This window comes from Erithacus rubecula, assembly GCF_903797595.1.
Source record: "Erithacus rubecula genome assembly, chromosome: 3".
Classification (NCBI taxonomy): Eukaryota; Metazoa; Chordata; class Aves; order Passeriformes; family Muscicapidae; genus Erithacus; species Erithacus rubecula.
This window is the reverse complement of record NC_136689.1, coordinates 13,918,982-13,942,056: the sequence shown is the minus strand read 5'-3', so window position 1 is coordinate 13,942,056 and position 23,075 is coordinate 13,918,982. Positions and strand designations below refer to the sequence as shown.

The 23,075-nt window shown below is 37.8% G+C and overlaps 1 protein-coding gene across 14 annotated transcripts in view; it reads right to left on the bottom strand.

Annotated features, from left to right (window-relative positions):
- Positions 1-847: 847 nt before the first annotated feature.
- ARHGAP12 (Rho GTPase activating protein 12) overlaps positions 848-23,075 on the bottom strand; it is a 74,286-nt gene continuing 52,058 nt past the window's right edge. For 4 of the 14 annotated variants that reach the window (XM_079300866.1, XM_079300859.1, XM_079300869.1 and 1 more), the window contains 11 exons: positions 22,423-22,484; positions 20,711-20,792; positions 14,275-14,379; positions 13,809-13,907; positions 11,221-11,323; positions 10,122-10,241; positions 7,171-7,269; positions 5,058-5,135; positions 4,156-4,290; positions 3,787-3,889; positions 848-3,370 (listed from right to left, as the gene is read on the bottom strand). In XM_079300866.1, coding sequence (XP_079156992.1) covers positions 3,196-3,370; positions 3,787-3,889; positions 4,156-4,290; positions 5,058-5,135; positions 7,171-7,269; positions 10,122-10,241; positions 11,221-11,323; positions 13,809-13,907; positions 14,275-14,379; positions 20,711-20,792; positions 22,423-22,484 — 1,161 coding nt within the window. In that variant the 3' untranslated portion in view covers positions 848-3,195. Of the gene's footprint in view, positions 3,371-3,786; positions 3,890-4,155; positions 4,291-5,057; positions 5,136-7,170; positions 7,270-10,121; positions 10,242-11,220; positions 11,324-13,808; positions 13,908-14,274; positions 14,380-18,608; positions 18,732-20,710; positions 20,793-22,422; positions 22,485-23,075 lie in introns of all 14 variants that reach the window. The other 10 variants (XM_079300864.1, XM_079300865.1, XM_079300857.1 and 7 more) reach the window with 4 other exon arrangements.

Sequence of the window (23,075 nt, the reverse complement as noted above, 5' to 3'; positions counted from 1 at the left end):
AAGTCAGCTCGGCCTTGGAAAAAACTGATACTGTGTAACCTCTAAAATCCCTTCTCAGGCTGCAAGGGGAGGATTCGCCTGCCGGGATACAATGAGTTGGATACAAAGGGAATTTATTATGGATTTCTGTGAAGATTGGGAGGCTTTCCTGAGCCTGGACAGTGAGCATGACTTATCCACCCACAAGCAAATAAAGCTTCCTGCATGCAACTCTGACTTTAAAAATTAGTTTACGTGTAATGGCTGTGCATGTTTGCCTTGTCTTTTTTGTGTCCACTTCTCTCTCCAGCTCCAAAGTGAAAAAAGCCATAACTGGTACAGATCAAGCATGGCTGAAAGTTGCTTGGTACTGCTGATCTGCAGCTGAACTATAGAGCTGAACACAACTCTAGAGCGGGAACAAAAATTTCACCTGGCACCGATACATAATGTTGGACCTCCAGTATCCTTTGTGTAGTTATGATCCCAAAAAATTTATATCCAGGCTTTAAATTTACTTTAAACCAGAACCAAATCTGATATAGAGCCTGAACTGAGGAATATATAAAATTAACTATGATACACATACCTTATCCCTGGTGTGATTGTGCAAATCCCTCATTTGGATTATTTAAAAGAAATCTAATTACAGGAACAAGATAAGATCTTTCAAGCAGTGAAGAAACCCAATATGGTGACATAGAGAGTTTCATGGTGGTCACAACAAATGTACCATCAGCTTGGACTTCCTCCTCATCCTGAATGTCTCAAGTGCTTGCCTATACCTCTTTCAATTAAAAAAAATCCTCTCCCGTCCTCACACTAAAAATTAGAATATTAAGACCACTGCAGAAAACCACACTAGATATTGTAATAACAAAATGCTTTATTTTGGGGGAATACAAGGAAAAGTGTGACATCCTCATTATCAAATTGCTTTAAAAAGGCATTCTTCCTTTGAGAAAGGTAACACTCGCAACACAAGGTGACCGGAGAACAAGCCCTCCCATGTAGCAGCAGGAATTCTTTCTTTACAGCCAAAGGCAGGGCTTGAACCATGCACAGCCCCAGATTCCAACTCTGTGGGTACTTTGGAGCAGCCAGGGCACAGGCAGAGCAGTGCTCGGTGTGACAGCCCCGGGGCTGGAGCACCCTGCTGAGACGGGGCTTTCACAGCTCTCACCCAGGTCGCTTTGCAACAAACCACAAGACTTCACCATTACCACAAGAAGACACTGAGAAAGCCACAAAGTTACTAATCTTCTCGCTCATCTCCAAAAACTTTTCATGCAAGCCCTATGCTCGTGAAATTCTTGTACATCAGTCTGGTTCCAGCTCAGTGTGTCACCACACACCCGCTCTGCTGCCAGCCAGGGCTGGCTGTGGAGGGACACAGCAGACCCAGGGCTGTGACACAACCCCCTTCCCCTACACAACTGCTTCCTGTACAGCAGGCTCCAGGCTGGGATGTGTTTGAAAGACTGCAAATTTATACCCATAAATTACTTCTGCCCTCTCTGAACCTTTATCCTAGAATTCAAGTTGTTAAAGAAGGGGACTGGGAAGTTCCTAAAATTGTCAGGATATAAAGCAGGCATTCATATTTCAGTCCAGTGTGACAGCTCTTTGTCACAAGTGGGATCCATCCATGCTAAGGGGTAAGATACATTGGTCTTGTTTAAAGGGGGCTCGTGTTGGCTGAAGTGGGTATGGTAAACTCTAAGAGAACTATTGGTTTTCTTTATTCAGGTTAGACATAACAAATATGTCAGATACAGCAGTTAGTCTAGAAAAATACATTTAAAAAAATCTTCAGCAGACCATGCTCCCTGTAACAAAATCTTTCAAAACCAATTGTACAAATTATTCTACATTAATGTAAAAAGAAAATCTTAAATTTAGCATTGTGGATTCCACCAAACATCTATCTATCAAAACATGACTTTCACTATCTGTAGATGTTAGAATTCATATTACATATTTCTAATGTATCCTGTACATATTAAATAACCTAAAAGGCTCTTCTTGTAGTGCATTAACAATTTAGCAAGCACACTCAGTATTTCTCCAGTACCATTTGCATTACAGTTACTTGCCCGCAAATGTAATTAACATCTAAAAGTGCACACAGTTAGATCTCCCTCCCTCCCCATAACCTGTTTCCCTGCTGAAACCCAGACATCCACTGAAAATATTATGCTACTTTAGCTAATCTACCCATGATTAGAAATGTGTGACTAAAGTGTTCTTAAACTATACAGGAACTGAATTATATACAGGAATCAAAAGGACAGCCTGTATTTACATCAAGAATGAACTTCCACTACCACAGCATTATACCAAGAACTCAATACAGTGTTACAGTCGGTCTTTACTTAGGACTTTAGCTTTAGATCAGTATAACACAACTTAGCTCAGGACATACCCTGAAAAATGAACATGTTTATTAAATATTACTTCTATTATGTCCCAAGACAAATAACTATTGCTGGACATTTTTACAGTTTTTGAAATAGTGTAATAATGTGCTGCTTTATGAAGCAGCAAAGAACTTCCAGAGAGGCTGCTGGGGAAAAAAGAAAGCAAGAAAGCAGTAAAAAAAAAAGAAAGAAAAAAAAAAAAAAAACAAGAGAAAAACAGGAGAAAAAGAAGGAAAGAGGGCAGCAGATATCAAGTGAAGAATTAGATTTGAGTAACTAAACCCAATTGTTAGCATAAGTCTATGACAGTCACTGCATGCAGAAATCCCTTGGAAAAGTGTGTCATACAGATCTAAGTACGTTGTAATGAAAAAGCTTAAAATGTGACTTCACTGAATTCTTCCATACCAGGAAAAATGGTAGGACTTTTTCCCATCATATGGAAGAATTTTGAGATTAAATTCCAGATTATCCAGTCTGAGATTATTAGTTTTACTCTCCAAGAAATCCAGTGTATGAACCTATATTAATTTTTTCCAATGATACTAAAAAAAGGCAAACTATAAACTTTTCAATTCACTTTTTATATTGAACTTTTCAAAGAAATCTGAAGTGTTGTCTTTAATTTGCATTAAAGTGGTCAAACATTTCTCCTGTTTCTCTCCTCCCCAAAAGTGCAAAAAACAAGTTGCTGCTTGGTCCACAAACATAAAACATCATATACAGCAAAAGGTTTTCCTTCTGATGGAGTACTGCTGCCAACCCATCACTTCCAGTTTCTTCTCCAAGAAAAATGTCAGCGTCCAAAGATGGAATTCAATTCCAGTAGAATTAACTCTACAATCTGGTTCTGGTACACTGTGTGGACTGCTATGTTACCAGTCTCTTTCTCTGGTTTTAATAAGGTTGGACCAAAAACTATTGCTATACTTTGATAGGTCATTCGGTTCTTTTCTCCATTTTCTACAACTCTGTAAGAGAAAAAAATGCACAAAAAGAGATTTATCAGTGTTAGGGCAACAGGATGACAGAAAAAGACATCCCAAAGCAAATGGCTATTCCAAGTATTCATTTAATGAGCAATGTTGCTATTAGGACATACAGCTTCTGCAATTCCCCTCTCTATGAAAATATTTTTGTTTTGAAATGTTCTTGATTCTCTCACAGTCCCTCTAAAGGACTTGGCAGCAAATATCACAGCTATGAAACATACTGTCTCAAGTCTGGTGTTCTGCAAGCTCATATCCAAACAGACTGATACTCTGCTTTTGTCAAATCCAATATAAAAAAATGTAGTAAGAACAGTCACTTGGTAACTTTTAATCAGATTCTTTATCTTTAAGGGAGGATCAGCAACCCAACGCCTTTCCTTCTATCTGTTACTTACCTTTTCAGGTGTCTAAAGAGTACCTGCATCGTGTCCTGATTTGGTTTTGGCAACTGTTTGATTAAATCTTTAACAGCAGGGACACGCTGCCTTGGTTCTTGCTCTGCAAAAGGGTGAGGTTGAGAAACAAAAGTTCAGTATTTTTGTTGTAAACTTTAGCAGAGAATGAGGAGGCGGGGGATGACGGGCACGGCCCGCAGCCCAATCCGAGAGAGGACACTGCCACCTGCCGGCCCGCCCCGGCATCGCACACAGGCAATCCGGACAAGTCACCCGTGCACAAACAAAACATCCTTCTTACGCACAAAATCATCTAAAAAAAATGTACAGGACTTATCCAAACACCATATGCAAGTTCTCCAGACTTACTAATTGCATTGACAAAGTCATTGAAGTGGTTGTAAGTGAACAACGGCTCTGGCAATTCTCTGAAGAACATTTTTAGAGCTCCTGTAATGACATGTATATCTTCCCATTTACTGTCACTCAAGTCCAGCTTCTCATCTGAGAGAAAAAAAAAAAAAAATTAATGATAATTCTTCAACTATAAATGCCATTTTTTAAAATTAACTCAACTATTCTTACATAGTTTTCAAAGCAATGAAGACTTGTTGCACTTCTGCACGTTCTGTATCCCATTCTGGGATACAGAGCTGCAGCAGCAGATGGAGATGGCTCAACTTTGCCTACTGTTCCCTAAGTTCCCCTACTCCTAGGGCATTCTCCAGAAGGGAACAGGAGCTGCTGACATGACACAAAATTTACTGTTAGATCCTGTCAATCAGGAAATAAGGGATCAGATTGTGGATGGGCTGCACTAAGATACTGGAAGAAAAAAGGTTTTTATGCACTGAGTACAGTGAAGAGGAGCTAAGCCCTCCACCCACTAATAGGCAGTAGCAAATCTCACTAAAAAAATTTAACTTACAGTTTTAATGCTAGTGGAAGCTTAACATGCTTGCTGTTTTTCCAAAAGATAGTGAGTTATTTTGTCTGAAATAATCCCTCTTCCTCAAATTGCATTACCGTCCTCTTCTAGAATTCTGTTCTAACAACACCTCTGTGATCCACATGAGACTCCAGAACATCAGTTTTTTCAAGTGATGTATGTTACACAGTCAGTTCTGTAATTCTGACATAATTTTACTTCAAAGATGACAGTCATTTCTCACTACATACTTCAGTTACAGAGAAATCTTTTTCCTTAGCTTTCTATCAACTTCAACAGTCTGAAAATATATGCCACTGCAATATAATTGGAGGAAGCTTACCATGATTGACTGCAAATCTCAGCTTCTGTATCACTGCAAGATTGCCACTAACTCTGTATAAGCCATCAATATCTAATCCTGAAACAAAGGAATAAATCCATTTTAATACCTTACATATGTATAGGTCTACTCAGCAAAATTAAAATCAAAGGAAACCCACCTTGTAACAAAGAAATAATAAGTTAAACTAGCTTGTCTTGATGGGCAGCAGGGCATATAAGACAGAGGAGGTTTAATTTGCTGACAAGTTTGGCAGCATCGAGCTCAAAATAATCTCTATAACTTCCTATTCAAGTAGTAATGAGGCACAGCTCCAAGTTTCCCCAATGAGATCAGATGTCTTATTTAAGATGCTCTTGGTGGGCGGCCAGGCAATACATGGGAGTCCAACATGCAATAACCAGGTATTTTGTGGATACAATGTTCAATTTTTAATGTATGGTTAAGAAAAATCCAATCAAGTCATGCAGAGAGATCATCTCAAAGTTGTCAAGTGACCAGGTTTACATGGAGAAGGAAAGATGCACATGGACACTCAGAGCTACCCAATAGCCTGCAGAACTAAAATGGGCAGCCCTTGCCTTACTGGATTGCAGAATCAACCAGAAAAGAAGAAAACTGTGTCTCTGTGGTTGCTACTGCAGCTACTCAGCAGTGATTAGGAGGTAAATAATTTATCTGAAAAGCCACTGGAGGCAGCAGGTGAGTCAGTGCCACTGAGAGGACGAGTGTTGCCAGAATACCTGCAAGCCCCTGTAGCTCTTCAAGTTGTCTGATGCAACACAGCACAGTTACCAGCACCATCTGACATATCCCTTTTCCCCATAATCCACTAGTCATTCCTCTACAGAAAGAACTGATTTCAAGTATATTGGTAGAAGGAAAAAGAGTTGGAGAGGTAGGAAAAAAAGCTGTTCATTTTTGTCAGCTTCCCCTTAGGTATTTAAAAAAGGAAAACTGCACTTTCACTGCAGTCCTGCCTTCAAAATAAAAAAGAAAAAAAAAAAAAGGAACAAAAAAGGAAAAAGCAAAATAACCCCTTTCTCACAACCTTCAGATCACAAATGGAATAAAGCCTGTGGCCACAAGCAAGGTGGCAGTTTGTAAAACTGCACTAATGCAATGGAAGCAATTTTTCTCCCCTCCCAGGCCATAAGATAGAAACATTGACAAAGAGCTCTACAGGCTAAATGATGTTCCCATGGAAGATGCCTTAGAATTCACATGTATTCCCCTGTAACACTTACCCTGATACTCAAGAGAATCCTCTCAGATTAAAGGACTGGTAAATATCTGAATGATGATTATGGAGATGCCTTAATCCCCTTTCAGTCATGTTTTCCAAGACATAAGGCAAAGGCAACAGCAATAAACAGGCAAGAAAACCAGAGACTACAGCCATGTCAGGAGCCACAACTGGCAAATTTTCAACAAAAATGTGAGGATGTGTTTTACAGTAGACAACCCAGAATGTCACATGTAGCTTTCAAACAAAGTGTTCTCAGTTACTAGGTAGGAAATACATATTTTCAATGAAAGCAAACAATGAGTTGATATGTGGACACTGGTAATCTCCAGAATTGTATAAAATTTAGCAATTCTTGTAACTGGCTGAAGGGCATCAAACCCACAGGCTGATCTTCTGGCAGTCAGTACATACACAGAGCAGGAACAAGACTTTTTCCTAAAACTTCATTCCAAGGAAGTTTTAATAGAAGTGATTGTTAGCATGCTTAAACCTTCCAAAAAATAATAGTTGCATTTCAATAGTCTCACTTTCAATCTCAAAAAAACCCCCAAAAACTTGTTGAGCTGAGCTGATTACTCCTTGTAGTCCCTCTTCCCTTGGAGCCTTGCTGCCAGGAGGCTGTCCTGCTTTGTCCTCAGAATGAAATATATTGAAGCAGATCACTTTCTCAGACGCAAGATTTCCTCCCCTCTCCCCACTTTGGATGATCCCACCTATGTCCTCACTCTTGAAAACCCAATGCTAAGTTCAGATACAAGTTTCAGATCATTTTCCCCAAATAAACCAACAGTATTTTAAGATTAAAATTTTCACATTAAGAGTGGTGAGCTAGAGAGATTTGTAAACAATAAAATTCAACCATACCATGTTCCTCAACATGCTCAATGCACAGCTTCACGAACTTTGGCACCGTGCTGTTTTCTCTTTGACACAAGCTGGTGAGATTTGAACCAAAAACTTGATCTGGAACCAAGTAAAGAGACTGATTTACAGTGGAACAGGACTCGAGTGACAGAACTAGTGCAGGTTAAAACAAACCTCTACAAAGGGCAAAGTCTACTGGAAACAATGGCCGCAGAATTGGAGAGGAAATAGGAAAGTTTTGAAAAGAGTTCTCAGCAGCTCCCAGCGAGGAAAAAGCTCCCAGTAAGAAGAGTCAGCAGCTACACAAACATGAGCCTCCAAGAAAGGAAGTTTTGCTACTGAAATAATTTTCATCCATCAGGTGATACTTTTAAGAGTCATTTCATCAATAATGTTGTAAGAAATGTAATGGATTCAAAAGTGTTCTGTTACACTCCATTCCTGTCCCAAGTTCAACATGCATTTATTGGAATCCTTGTTCAAAATTCGAAGAGATAATGAACTTTAACTGGAATGAAAGCTTTTGGCATTGCTTACAAAACCTTACAAAATGTCATCTTTCACTCTACCCACAGTTTAGCACAGCATTATATAACAATTTACTTTAACATAGAATCTTCTACCATTTTAAAGTTCTGGCACAAATCTGTAAATGACAGACTTTCACATCAGAGCTCTGAATGGATGCAAGTTTGACCATGCATAGGCAACCTGGTTGCAAGGTCAGAATCTAAATACAGATATTCATGGGCAATGGTAAATCTGAGTCTTATTTTCAAAACTACACAATCCAGAGGAAGTATTTTCCATCACAAAATGGAGCAACAATTAAAATCAGCTTGGACAGAGAGGGGAATTGTCTTTGTGAATTTTAGCAACATGTTAATTCTTCTTGCTCAGATTGTTATCACCAAAATCTTTGAGAGATCCATTTCTATGGCTTTCATCAAAGATGCCCAAATACTAGATGGCCTCTTCTGTTCAGATGCATGAGGGTGACATGGGGTCTTGAGACAGAAAAGCAAAGAGCCCACTCTTAAAGGGAACAGGTGTTTGCTGGTTTGCTTATTCTGTTAAATTAGGTACATAAGGGCCATCTTCCCAGAATCTAGTGTATCTTACTTCAGAGCTTCTGCAAAAGAGACTGCTCTTGCATTTGTATCATGCACAGCATCTAGCCCATTTTTCAAGTTCAGTACTTTCAGTAAATTAACAACTCTTGCATCTTGACTAGTGCTTTGGAAAACCTAAACAGCACACCAAACCAATTCTACAGTATGAAAATGGGCATTTAATGGCATTATTAGCTGGGTATGATAAGGCCAGTGGTCCACACCACCTCAGTGCTGTGGCAGCTACTCACGCAGCAAGCTTTATAAGCAGAATCAGTAGCAAAGGATTGAAAAAGCCCACGCAGCAGAAAGCCAGGCTAGCATGCAGCTGTGGCAGGTAAAGCAATGCAGATTAGGTAGCAGAAGAAAATAGCATGTAACAAAGTAATTTGCTACAATTGCCTTGACTTTAATAATTTCAACATACACAGGAGTAATATTTTTTCTTCACATCTTAAAAGTAATTTCTGTATGTTTGATTTTCCATGTAACAAAACTTTAACAATGTTCCTTCTCCACTTAGTGCATGCTGTTTCAAGTGGATTTTTTTTCTTCCAGAACTTTTCACTAATTTTTCTGCTCATACTGGATTTGCCAAGCTTTCCATTTACTAAGCTTGTTCTGCAGCAGCCACAAAAGCACAGTGGGCTTTTAAATGAAGACTTCTGTATTCTTCATTCACACAATAAATGTAAAGATGTAAATCCAACTTTAAAAATTTGCACCATGCTTTTAAATAAAAACCAAACTCTTCATTCCTTAATGCCTTTATTAAAAATCCAGTCATCAGCACGCACATGTACAAATTAAACTTGGCTTAGTGTTCACTGTCGCCAATGTCAGAAGTTACGTCACTGAGTCATGACATGAATACTAATTTGTAAAGCAGAGCAAAACGTCAAAGTCTGGGAATAATGCTTCCTTATTCCAAAGAAAATTTCCATCATTTACAAGTAAATTATATTTGCAGATATACAAATATATCAAATGCCACATGCAACAGAAGCACACCTGTTAAAGTATGCGGTGAGGCAAATCACAGTAGGATTTGGTCTGGTATTTGCCTACCCATGTTACTTTGACCCTAGTAGAGCACCACCTACAAGTCCTGCTAAAGCATACAAATAAATAAATAAATGAAGTTTTACAATGAGTAGCAAGTCAATAATCTACACAAACACAGTAACTTAAACCTGTGCAAATACTGTTCTCTTAAATTTCTACAAGTGTGACAAAAAAGAAATCTTCCATAACTTTGATTCAAGAGTATCTGTAACACTCTTCATGAAACAATTAAAACAATGCATACATTCAAAAAAGCTTATGGGAGAAAGATGTTTAAGGTAAGACTCCTGTAACCTCATCCTGTTTTTTTCTAAATATTTCATTTCTTATGGCACATGATTGTCTGGGTCCACACGGACTAGAACACCCTTGTGAAACGGGTGAGCACATGCACTCAGCTTTCTACCCAAAGGGCTGTTCTTTCCCCTGTTTGCACAAATGAGGGTCAGATCTGGATTTCCAGCTCAGAAGGGTGGAATACAGTGCTTCTCAGCTAGAGAGTCCAAGTCCAAAGGTGCTCCTGGGCCCCTGTTTTCACTGCAGTTTGGCCAGCAATGAGCTGAAGGAGAGGGCATTCCCCCGAGCAGTTTAATGGCCAGTAACAGCACTCAGAAGTACAGCAATCACCAGTTCCACTATACAGCCAAGACTTTTGTTAAACCAACTATACACATGTATTTTACTCTGAAACTAGACCATTTTAACCCCATTTTACACATGAACTACTAAATTCAGCTTTTCAAATTACGCCCTTTGTTAAAAAGGTTCATTTACCCTTAATGTAGCCTTTTTCACGGACAGCTTGTAATGTAGGGCGCCGTGTAAGAAACTTCTTGAGCTTTGTTTTGGTCTTTTTCTGATCTGTGGAATCTATATTGCTGGGTGCTTTCACTGCTGAAAAGAGAAACACATTTAACATTACTACCCACAGAACCAACACTGCATTTATCAGCCAAGGAACCAACATTAAAAGGAAAAAAAATTACACTCCAGAGCATCCAGAAAGCTACTCAAATTTCCAATGCATCCCTAATTTTTTCCGTAACTTTCTGGAACTTCTTGTAATTAGCATCCATTTTTCAAACTCCCAAGAGACAACTCTGTCACTAAAAACTTGTAAAACCAACTAAATGGTAGCTTACATATGGAATTGATATGGAAATTTAAAAATGTAGCTATGTTTCAAAACAAGTCTTGTCTCTCAATAAAAGAAAATATATAAAGAAGTAAAGAAATACTTTTTAAAAGTTACATGTATAGGGCCTGGAAGGAAAAGACAAAAAACAGTCAGCCTGATTGATCTATTTCTGTGCAAAGGAATTTAATTCCTGTATCTAAAAGACATTCAGTTCCAAAATTCTGAAGGTGTAATTAAAAATGTTTTGTTTCTCTAAACAGTCAGTATATCAGCAACAACTTAGCAAAATTGCAGCCCAAGTTAATAAGGCAAATATTTACAGATGCTGTGCCACAGATCAAATACATTTCCAGCCAGTAAAATGACAAAAGAATTCTTATTCAAAACTATTTATAAAAGTCAGATACTATTTCTGTGCATATGACAACACCTTGAAAATAATTCATTTCACCACTGCTTATTTTCCTCTGTTTTAAATGTGTCATACAACAGGAGCTAAAGATATCCCACACTTCTTTTCTTCTTCTTCCTTTTTTAAAGTATGATTAATAAAACATGGAAGAAAATTTAACAAGTGGCATCAAGATGTCAAATGAACTATATTAAGATTGTTTCCAAACTTCAGTAGTTTCATTTTCAGCTGTTCTTTTCTTCCCTATTTATACATAATACTGAAGATGCAGAAAATGAAAACTGGCATTGCTAGAATCAATTAATGGAAAATTTTCAACTCACAACGAAGTTTCTTAGAGTCTTTATTTTCTTTCTCTTTGTCTTGTTTTTCCACTCCAGGTGAATCTGGTACCTCATCATCTAATGCTTCATCAGACTCTATTACCTGTTGGATTTAAGAAGATATGCAGTGCTCAGTTTGCCAGTTCAGAAAATACAGCATTAACACACACATTTCCTGCAGACAGTTCTACAATACACAGTTTTTTCCACCTATAATGGCATCCAGCTTGTTCTTTTCCGAATTCTAGATGCTAAACATTTTCAGAGACAACACCACCCTCATTGGCAGAGTGAGTAACTTTGAGAAACACTATTTCATCGTGACTCAAAAAAGAAAATATTGCTGGACACTCAACAAAGTATAAGCATCCTTTCATAATAACACTTCATTATATCAACCAATAAACAACAGAAGTGATTTTTAGTTGGACTTATTTTCCAAATCCAATAGACAAACATCAGCTATTGAATGGTCTGTCACAGAAATGCCTCACTGATAAGAGTGGAAAAAATTTTCTAGAGCATTTACCCAATTTGTTTTCTCTATAAGTAACATTTTTAAATAGAAAATAAAACTAGCAGTTGGAAAAACTCACTACTGTCAAAACATACACTGAATTCACTCTGAAAAATAAGTGTTCCACTGCCTAAAAATCTTACCCTGCGTTCCTGGTATCTCAGCATATTCTCATTAAACATTGTCAAGTAAAAATATAATAATGATGAAGAGTGGAGGCAGGTACCAGAGTCTGCTGATCTTACCTGCAGCCCATGCATGACTGCAGACATACCAGGAAATGGGGAAAGAGACTTCCTCAGTTTCAGTACAACATACTCCTTCCCAAACTGTGGATGTCTTACTTCACTTCAACTGAAGTGAACTGGACTGCCAGGCAGTTGTCAAAATCTGACTGCAGAGTGGTTCTTTTATAAGGAAGCAAACTATGAAAATGAGGCAGGGCTGAGCATTCCAGATCACTGAGTGAGCAGCAGCATTACTTCATGCTGCATTTTAACTTGTAGGGCAGTTACCTTTAAACACCTTCATTCCTGCTCCTTTTCAAAAGCTTTGGATAGCCTTTTTACATATCAAAGATCAATATATTTGACTGACCAAATAATGTCCCCATTAAGGATCCTCTACCACTCTTTAAGAGGCCTCAAAGCATTTTAGGATTTAAAACTATTAAATGTTTTGGTAAAAAAAGTCACCTGAGATCTAGTTTGTACCATGCAACAAGTCTAAAGTAATAACTTGGAAATTTCTGCATTTAAAAAAGAGCAGCTACATCCTGTGCAGGTAGCTGTTTCTCTTGTACAGGATATTGCCACAACAGCAGCCTGAGGGAGCAAAGAGAACAGAATCTGATCTGCTCCTTCTTTTGAGGAAGATCTTATCATGCTAGCAATAGTGCCTGGGCCATGGGAAAAAAAAAAAATCACAGCTGCTATTACCACAACTTTCCAAAATTAAAAGCTGGATTTAGATCTGATGGGTTTTTGTACCCGAAGCTTCAGTGTTTCAAATTATCAATACACTTTCTTGACTTGTAGTCTTGGGTCTCTTGACTACCAACTCCCAGCAGTATACATCACCATTTCCTCCAGAGTGATGATAAAACTCTCCTTATTCCACCATTCACTACTCAATCTAACACCTCATACACATCCCAGCATATCTCAGCCTTTCCATCTTCACTCAGCTTCAAGCAGGGAAGAAGTGGCTCAGTTGTGTGACACAGGGCAGACAGGAGAGGGTGTCACTGGGTGACACTGCCTTGCCTGGTTATTAAGGGCCATGATATTTCCTTACCAGGAGAGAGCAGAAGATTAGGAAGCTAAACCATGAGCACTCAAAAAGAAACTGAACCATTCATATTAGTCTGCTGTGTTTTGATGGAAAACACCCACATGTGAAAAGCACTATCAGAGCTAAGAAATGAAAGCATTGAAAGCAACAAAACTGGAGCTTATGGACAGCAGCCATTAACAATTATCTAACTATTAAAAAATAAGTATACACATGAAGTAAACTTGATATGAGAGCAATATTTTCTCCAAGATCTCCTCCAACTTCTGAGTTTAAAAAATAGTTAATCTTGTTTGGCAGTATCAAAAGCAAATGCTTGAGCACTTCTCTGATGATTAAATACTTGGCACTATGCTGTCAGATAAGAAGAGACAATACAGTATTTTGCCAGGGCTTTTAATTTGCACTTCAGTGCAGCCATAGTGAGTGAAGAGCAGTATCAAATGCTAAAAAATGTATGTCATGAAGTTGTCCCTTGGCTATCCTTCCCCTTTCATTCCCTCTTCAGCAGAACCTGTCAGGTCACTGAGACAGAACAAGTATTTGGGCACAGAAGTTCAATCCTGGGATGGATTCCAGCCCACACCTCCTGGATCTGAAGCCAGTGGACCATCTTTCTTCCTTTGTCACTATCAATTATATTTCACTCACTACCCCCTCAAACTCCTGCCTGCTCTCAAGAAAATCAGTAAACAAAGATGCACATGAAGCTTTAGAAGTTGCTATATCAATTCATTTACTAAATAGAAAATAGAACCTTCAAGATTTAAATACATACCTGATTATTGATGGTGTAGTTAAGAACTTTATACCATTCATTAATAAAGCTGTCATTATCTGATTGAATGAGGAGCTCAGTACCTTGGCGAGTTTTTAGCTTTAAAGAAATAAAAACAGATATCATGAGAATTGATGAACACACTACAGTTCAAAAGTAAAATTACCTAAATCAAATTAAACTTCTCATTGGCAAAACTGTTAGCTAATACACAGCCACTCAAGAACATTCAGTGAGAATGTTCAGTGAGAACAGCCATTAACAGACTGCTTAAAAGTGAAGAGCATATCCCATACAGACATATTAAAAATGGACATTATTGCAAGCACTAGGATAACAGTCACATTTAAGCAGGTAGAAGTGGATAAAACTCAGTTTTATGAGTTTTTGATTTTAAATTTAAAGAAAATTTCTTTCATCAGTAACTAAAGTGCATCTAATTCTGCATTTAAATAAAATAATTTACCTCAATAACATTCTTTTTGCTGGATTTGTCCTTGGAGGCCCAGTCAATCAAAGCCCCTTTGAGATCCACTGTAAATTCTGGCTTAGATTGATTAACACCAAACTTCTGGAAAAAAATAGGAACAATGATGATAAAATTAAACCTGAGGGAATTCTTGACAGGCTTGTAATCTTTTAAATATAACATGTATTATTTACAGTCTATACAACTTAAACCAGATACAGCACTTTGCCACCAATCAACAGGCATGACACCAGGAAAACAAAAAACCTTCCACAGAACAAACTTTAGGAACGTCTACTACAAGCTGCTCAACTTAAAGCCCTCAAAATTTCATTAATTTAAATACCAATCAAATTCCAGCAGAGCTTTTTTTCCTAAGACAAATGGCAGAAGTCTATACAACATTTGATTGTAGCTTGATTTTAATCAAGATAGTCCCAAGCTTTAAACAAAACCAGCTAATGAGTAACTGAACACCCCCAAACATTCTGCCACCTAATCAGTGGTTGTATATAAAACCAAAAATCAAGCCAGAAACATTAGGCTTGCTGGACAGGAACCACATCCTTCCACACTGAAAGAGCACTCTCAGTTTGTACATTTATTTACTTAAATTTTTTTAATTTTTTTTTTTTAAAAAAACACTTACTCCAATGTTTTTACACTTCTCTGTAGTGCTTCTATTGCAATACTAGAGCCTGTCTTACTAAGTAAACAGAACTCACTGTCTATCTACTAAACAAACAGCAAATAACCCACAAGTAACCCTTCAAACAGGTTGGAGGAAAATCTCAGGGAGCTATTCTTACCTCCTACTTTCACATTTATACTAGGCATCAGAATTTTTAAAAATACAGTACTTTTACTATGATTTCAACATACACCACATAGCTTTGAAATGTAATTCCTCAAGGAAACCAATTCAATGGCCCACACAAACAAAAAGCTCTAACTGTGATTGATATGAGTAAAATATGGAACAGGGAAAGCTGCAAGTCACTCAGTTATAGCACAGAAATTTCATGGTGAAGTTCCAGGGAAGGCTTGTAGCATCTGCTCCCCCAGAAAGGCTCTTTTCTCATTTCTTCACAAAGTCTTTGATGTGTGAATGCTGCTCCTGTGACAGCTCTGGGGGACCTAAGCCCCAGGACAAGCTCCTTGCTGCAAACACAAGTTTCCAGCCTGTACAGGAACAGCCATATCCATGGGGAGAAAAGATGGTTCAGAAAACAGGACTAATCTGCTACTTCTGATTAAACTCCCAGCATGGATGTTAATTAATGTTAATTGTGTTTCAGAAAGGCTGTTTACCACTGGAAAATCTCCATGCCTAGAGTCCTAAGGGCAATGAAGTGTTGAATGGAAAGCAGCATCTTAACTTCTTTATTTTACGTATGAAATATCAGAATAGGGCTGTACTTGTAATTTACCCTATGCCAATTAGCACTTGGGAAAACAAACCCCACTACCTTCCACTTACTAACTCAATTCTCAGATACCTCATCCAAGAACATTTTTTATTAATTAAAGTAGAGCTTTTGAGAGAAGCACAGCTCAGCAGCAGAGCCCACAGGAACAATCTCTGGGCCATTTTGGCTCTTGCAGCAGCTGCTTGTTCAAGAGAAAGTCACACAAGTGCTGCACACACATCCAAAGTGTCCCAGACACGCATTTCCTGGCAGCCTAGATCAATCCTGCTGCGTGTTGGAAAAAAAATTAAATCAATTTATAGAGTTTGGCACTGGAGAGAACAGGAAACAAATGCCAAAGTCCTCTACAGGACTGGAGGCAGGGGGGAGATTAGGTAAAACCACAAGCCACATGATGCTGAGAATACCAGGACAGGACTTGCAAAAGGTGACATCAACACAGAACAAGAAAAAAATGTTATCTGTCAGTGCTGTTTTGACCAAAAGAAAAGCTCCCCACTACATTAGCTTGATGAAGCTGACACCTGACAGATTACAGCACTACCTCCTACAGCTTTACACTCCAGTCATCTTTTTGGCCTGACCCCCCTCAGCACTTCAGAGAAGGACAGAAGAAAGCAAAAACTAAAGCTAAAAGGGAAAAAAATATTTTTCCCACTTCTTTAATCAAATGGTGTCCAAACTGTTGTGTGAGATCCAAGGATGGGGATACCCAGCAAATAATCCAGCTACCCTGCAAAGCTCTCCTCAAATACCAGCACATTATATACTCATCACAATGTTTTTATTCAAGGACATTTGAAGTTTACGTGCAGCCTCTCCTTTGAGTTTTCCTGTCAAGGTTCTTTTCTGCTCCTGGATCTATGAAAATGAGATGCCAGCTGCCATTTCCCTCCTAAAGCTTTCATGAGCAAGAGCTGCACAGGGCTGCTCACACAGCCTGCACACAAAGGCTGCTGAAGGCAACTGAACCCTCCTGAAACCAGCAGGTTCTGCTGACAGAGGTAAAAATAAAATCCTTTCCTTTTGCATCTGCTGCCACACAGACATTCAGTCTGCTTTCTCAAAGCAGTGCTACCTACTCAGCACCTATCAGCAGAAATCCAGCTCTTACTGGATCACCTTACTCTTACTGGATTTCTCTTTTGAGCAGTCTGGGAATTCTGGAAAGGGCAGCAGTGAAAGACAGAAATAAGGAGAGGTCTATATGTGGTGCTGCCAGCTGCCCTAGATATGAAGCTGCCCTATAGCCACTTCTGACAGCTTTTCTTAGACAGAAAACATAGTCATGGGATGTACTTATGCTGGTTGTATGGGAGAGGTAACTTTTTGGAAAGAATAGGGTGTTTGTTTTAGAAATAATAGATGCTGTGCAGCTTAAGGACAGCCTTGAAGATTCATTCTGATGTCAATATATAGAAGGCCTTTTCAATCTTTTTAGGATTTTCTCCAAGTCCTGGAAGCCTGCACAGTGAAAAACCACAGAGTCTGTACTGTGATATATTCCAGCATTCTTTGGCAATAACTGGAAGTCATTTAGGGGAAGATTTTGGATGTACAAATGACACCTAGCATCCTTGTGATTGTTTCTAATTAGAGTTGAGTAGGATGTTTTCATTCTAAGTCCTCCTCATCCATGGAAAGAAAGCTGTGGTGACATGCACCTTTTTGGCTAGCAGGGGAGTTTCAAAACTACAGTTTAAGAAAATTTAAAAAAAAACTCTTTATCATCACAGCAAAATGATGGATTGCTTTTAAACCAGACTGGTAAGAGCATTTGCATTTCAGAAAGTTTTCACAAAAGCATCTGAGCTCCTGTATAACCAGAAGTGCAATACTGATGAACTGTAGTAATGTACACTAAACATCCTTGGCTAAAATCACAGTTGTGTAACATAAACAAGAGTTTGCTCAGATGAATCTTGAAGAGTATCTATTTCCTTGATGTTTGGCAATTTTACAGGCCGGGTTTGCCATCAATGTATTTGTCACTGAGGACATGTGCCTATTACAGAAAGCTGATAGATTAATCCTTCTAAGCAGCTACCATTTTTCTTTGCTTTATGAAACCCTAACACTTTGACAATAGCTAATATATCTCATTCACACTAAAAACTGAGTGAAAAAAGCTTTTAAAAAATCTAGATCTCCTTATAAAAAGTAGCCTTTTACAAGGTTATCAAGCTGTTCACAAATTATCTGTTACAGGCTTCCACATACAGAGCAAATAATTTCACAAACAAGACAGTTGCACCATTTTTAACACAACGTTAATTTATGAAGTTTTGATAGGCAGCTCTTCTGTGCTTGGCATTTTCAAAATATACAGATGCTTAAAATATACAGATGCTTAAATTACATATAAAAATCCTACAAATTTACATCAGCATTCTGTATGTGGAACATAGCCAGAAGATTCTTGTGCTCTTTTCCTTTCACCTCTTCACACATAATGTTTTCATTTTTGGGTATTCCAGTTACAGCTAGAATTACCAAATAACATGTACACCATAGTATCAAAGGTATCATAGGCACCATACAAAGATTCTAAATTAGTTGTGTTAGAAAGAATCAGATAAAATATCTGTTAAAAAACTCAGCATACCATGCTGCTTATTAGTCAAGGCACTAGAGGTTCAAATAGTAGGCAAATTTGGGATTATAATTCTAGCACCAATGAACCAGACAGGCTTTCTACTTTGTTCCAGTGGAACAATTACAGGATTATTGCAATAAACTTGTGTTAATTTGCACCTTGGATGACTTTCAAAAACAGCAAACAAGATACATGAGCCATTATACGAAGTTTCAAAGCTAAATCTCGGAAAAATTCAAGTTTGCTTTCAGGATTAGTGGTAAATAGCCTTACAGTGACAAGAGGCATGCAGCAAGAACACATACACTGATAGCTGAAACTTGGGCAGAGTTTACATAGGTGACAGCAGGTCGATGACTGAGAGCATTTTTCCAAGAAGAAAGCAGCGAGAGCAAGAGCTCAGGAATTGAGCCCCCTTGGCAAAATGACTTGATGAGAAAAAGGAAGAAAAGTGATGAAGTCAAAAAACAATGCACAAAAAAGAAGATATGGTTATATCAATCACTAGACGAATGCTAAACATTCTTCTTGTAAGAAGAAATGTAATTCTTATTATATGTCAAACTGTTAGAATTGACTTCACCTTATTAAAATATGGACACAGAACAAACTTTGAGAGGTGAGGTGGAATTTGGAATACCTAAAAAAAAAATAATTTCCTACAGAGACCAAGAAGAGTGTGTGCTGAACACTCAGTTACATATCTACAAAGTCAGCTATGATTATGCAGGTGTAAAACATTAACTCCTTGAAAGAGATTCTCACTTGATATTTCCAGCTTCATTTTGTTCTGTTTGTACTGTTGGTATTTATTTTGCTGACCCTACTCTAGTGCTTGACAGAACATACAGTTGATAGTGTTTCACAGAAATATTCTGACAATGGGACTTCTGGTCCACTTAAATTATCAAAAGAATTTACACATTTTTAGTTTTAAATTTATTTGTTAAGATTTTCATTTATTTTTAAATTATTCTATCTGGCATAACATGACTTACACTAGTGCCCATAAATCATGCAACTCTGCTTTATGCTTAAATTTTATGGATAATTAATTTGGGCACACATCATTTATAACATTATCATATATTAATGAACAGTTTAGCCTACAACATTCAGCTGAAAAAGACAGTTCTTTTGATTTACAGCCACATCTGAATTAAGAGTATCAGTAGCTGTAAATGAGATTTTGGAACTCAACTAGTTACCTAGGCAAAACTTTTACTTTGCAACATGCATATCTGTAAAACTAAAATCCCTTTTGGATCCTTGGCTGCAAAAGTCAACCATGGAAGTCACCAAATCCACTTCCTGAGATACAGTGGCATTTACCTTCTCTCATGCCTTTCCTCTTTATTGTTTTTCCTTCCTTTCTTTTCCCTCTGCTTGACCATCTTGCCCAACTTTACCTTTTTCATTCTCTTCTATTTATCCATTCTGTTCTATTTTTTCCCAACTACTCCTTCTACAGAAGGGGAGGGAAATATATTTATAGGTCTGAAGAAAACTAAAAACTATAGAAAGGAATTGTTAATTCCAATTCACTACCCATAATGAAGCACAGCAAGAGAAAGTGAGCCAAGTAGAAAGACCAGTAAAGCAAAACAAGATAGCACAGATCTGTAAGAGGCAATTTTGCTGGAATTCACATGACAATACATGGAAATAACAAACACTGGCTCTGGCCTGTCATTAGTTATTACAGGAGATTCACACAGTTTAATGTCAGACCTCCAAAAGAGAGGTCTGATAGATAAAGAGCCATTTCTACATATATTAATGCAGATGGAAAAAATAGCAAATTTAATGATAATGCTATTACACTAGAGGTGATAAATTGAATAATCATCTTCAGTGTGATATTTCTCTTTTGGCCTTCATCAGACAACAAAATAAGTACAAGGACTCATCATGCACTATGAAGATCTAAAAAAAGTATGGAATCCAGCAAGACAAAGACCATATCATAAGACAGTAACACTGCATTGCTCAAATAGGCCAATGCAAGAAGCCACATGTCAGACTATTAATTACATGTATTGCATTCAAAATTACCTGGAGTTTATGAAAAATACCCAAGAATGGGAAAACACACAAACTGTTTATACAAACACATTAGTAAAGAACACAGAAGTATTTGGCCTGGAGAAATAACTTCATGCCTAAGGAGCACCTGAATGTTATCAGTTTCTTGCCTGTCAAACATACATATATACAACTGGTTTGCTTCTTATGCTACATCATAATTGTTATATTAAACTATTTCCTTGTCAACTTATACACAGGTATTTTTTCCTATATCATGTATACATATGGGTATTTAGGGCCTGCAAATAAGAGGGCTTCAGTTTATTGTGCTTTGCACAACTAACACTTCAATGAGGGTGGGGGTTGTTCCAGGGCTTACCCAGCCAGTTCCACTTCCTTGGGTTTTAGTGAACAGCAGTGATGACCCTTGTAACACTGCCCATGATGACATCCAGTTCTTTCTGTAAAAAATTGCAAACAAATATAAAATTAATTGACACTGAAAGCAGACATTTAAACTGTCGATCATTGCTGCTCAGCTGACCTGTATGTTAATATAGTTAAGCACATATATATAGTCATTAGTGGCATCAGTAAGTCCTAATTGCTCTCATATTTGTAGAAGGGAACATATGTTAACAATTCCAGCCTGACCATCAAAGTCTAAATCAAACAAAGCTAATTAGTAGTAGAAGCAGTTCACCAAGAGAAACACCATGCAATTATAATTTCAAAGGGGCTAATCCAGAATGCTCAGCTCACTGTGTACTTAACAGATCATGCCAAACTACTGCATAATTCTGAAATTCATTGATCTGAGGTGCAGCTGTCCCATATTTATGTAATAAGCTCATTTATATTGGCAGTAAAATATTTGCTACACATCTAAAAATTTAAGAGAAAGAAGGAGTTGTTTCAGTTGTCTGACTATTTGATTTTATGCCAGCAGACCCGTCCTCCTGACGTGGCTATAAAAAAAAAAGGTGCTGACAAGCCCTGAATATCTATTTCCATTGCCCAACATAAATTATTATTTAACAGCTCTCAGAGTGACAGGAAGGCCAGGTTGCATCTTTCTGTTCAGCAGTGCAACAATCCAGATCAATGATTCCAGCAGATGCAATGTAAATGATGGCAGCACATTGTACCAGCAGCAGCTTACACAAGCTAGTGCCAGCCCAGCCCTACCAAACTCTTAGGAGCAGCTCTGAGGAACCAAAGTGCAGGTCAGATGTGCTGCCCAGCTGCACTGGACTAGGTCAGGGTGTGTCTACAATAGCAGCTGTGTGTTGGCTATTTAATCCTCAGGACAAGTATGCTTCATGTAGCACAAGTCTGGGAAACACTGAACTAGATATAACATATTATTAGATCTAAAAGATTAAATTAACCAAAAACGAAAAAAAAAGGGGGAGGGAAAAAGGTAAGAAGCAAATCTAAATTAACTCTGAGGATGTGCCACACCTCTGCAGTATTTGCCATTGATGCTTTGCAACACACCAGAAATGCAGTTAGACAGCATGATCACCTGATTACACATTATGATTTATAGTGCAAATTGCTGCCTGGGATGCAGAGAAAAGTTAAAAATGAGGTCACTCATCACCTACAGGAGACTGACATTGGGCAATTCAATGCTCCAAACCCTTCACAAGCACAGTGAAGGAAGAATTAGGGAGCACATGGATGTACACTCCTTGGAAGTTCAAGGACAGCAAGTGGAACTCTGAAAGCTGCTCTTAAACCAATTTTATCCAAGAAACAAGACACACTATAACCTACACAGATTTGCTCTGAAGTAAACCAATCAATCAATCACTCTCTCTCTAAAAAGCTGTCTCTCATCAATGCACCTCTGTGAAACCACTGGCCTGTGTGAAGCCCTGACACACGAGCCTCTGGCTCTCTGCAGTCCATTATCTTTAGCTCCTGGGACAAACACACGGGGTAAGGTTAAGCTGTGTCATACAGGAAAACCTCTAAGGCAAATTCAGACAAAAAGTAAGGAGTTGCAGACCCCAGCATGGTATCCTAATACAAAAGACCTTTCATAAGGCTTCAGCACATGCACTCTTTAAGTCCAAGACTTACCGAACTTTCTTCCCATTTTCTGTAATTTTTGTCACATTTAATAACCCATACTTTTCTTGACCCTGTAAGATAAGAGTAAGACATAAGAAATATAAAAGAAAATCTGCTTCTATTAACATCACATCACAGAATTCAATCCCCCAAATAATCCATTTCTGGCAATGAGCCATCTTTGCTCATGTTATGACTTCAAGAAACTGTCTTTAAACATATTTAAATATTCAAAGATCAGCAAAATCAAAATTCCTCTAGGGAAACACTTATTACCATTCAGAGGATAAAAAGCTTTCCTTCATCAAGACCAAGGTTCTTTGGACAAGCCAAATGAAATAATTTATGATAGTAAACAGTGAAAATTATGAATGCAAATTTATAAGGATTTGTATAATAGCACAACAGTCCTTTACTAAAAAAAGAGGTGGCTGACACAAAAAAACAGCCTAAATTCCCATACGAATTCTTCCTATTAATTTTAATATAATTTCATATTTTAAATAAAACATGGTTGAAGTGCATAAAAAATTAAATATTAATGTTAAAAACAGAAGAGTGAAGCATTTCTTTGATGTCCTCTTCTTTTCCTATCCCCATGGAAAATAGCAGAATTTTGAACTACTTAGTTACATCTTGTTGATGAAAACCATCTATATTAG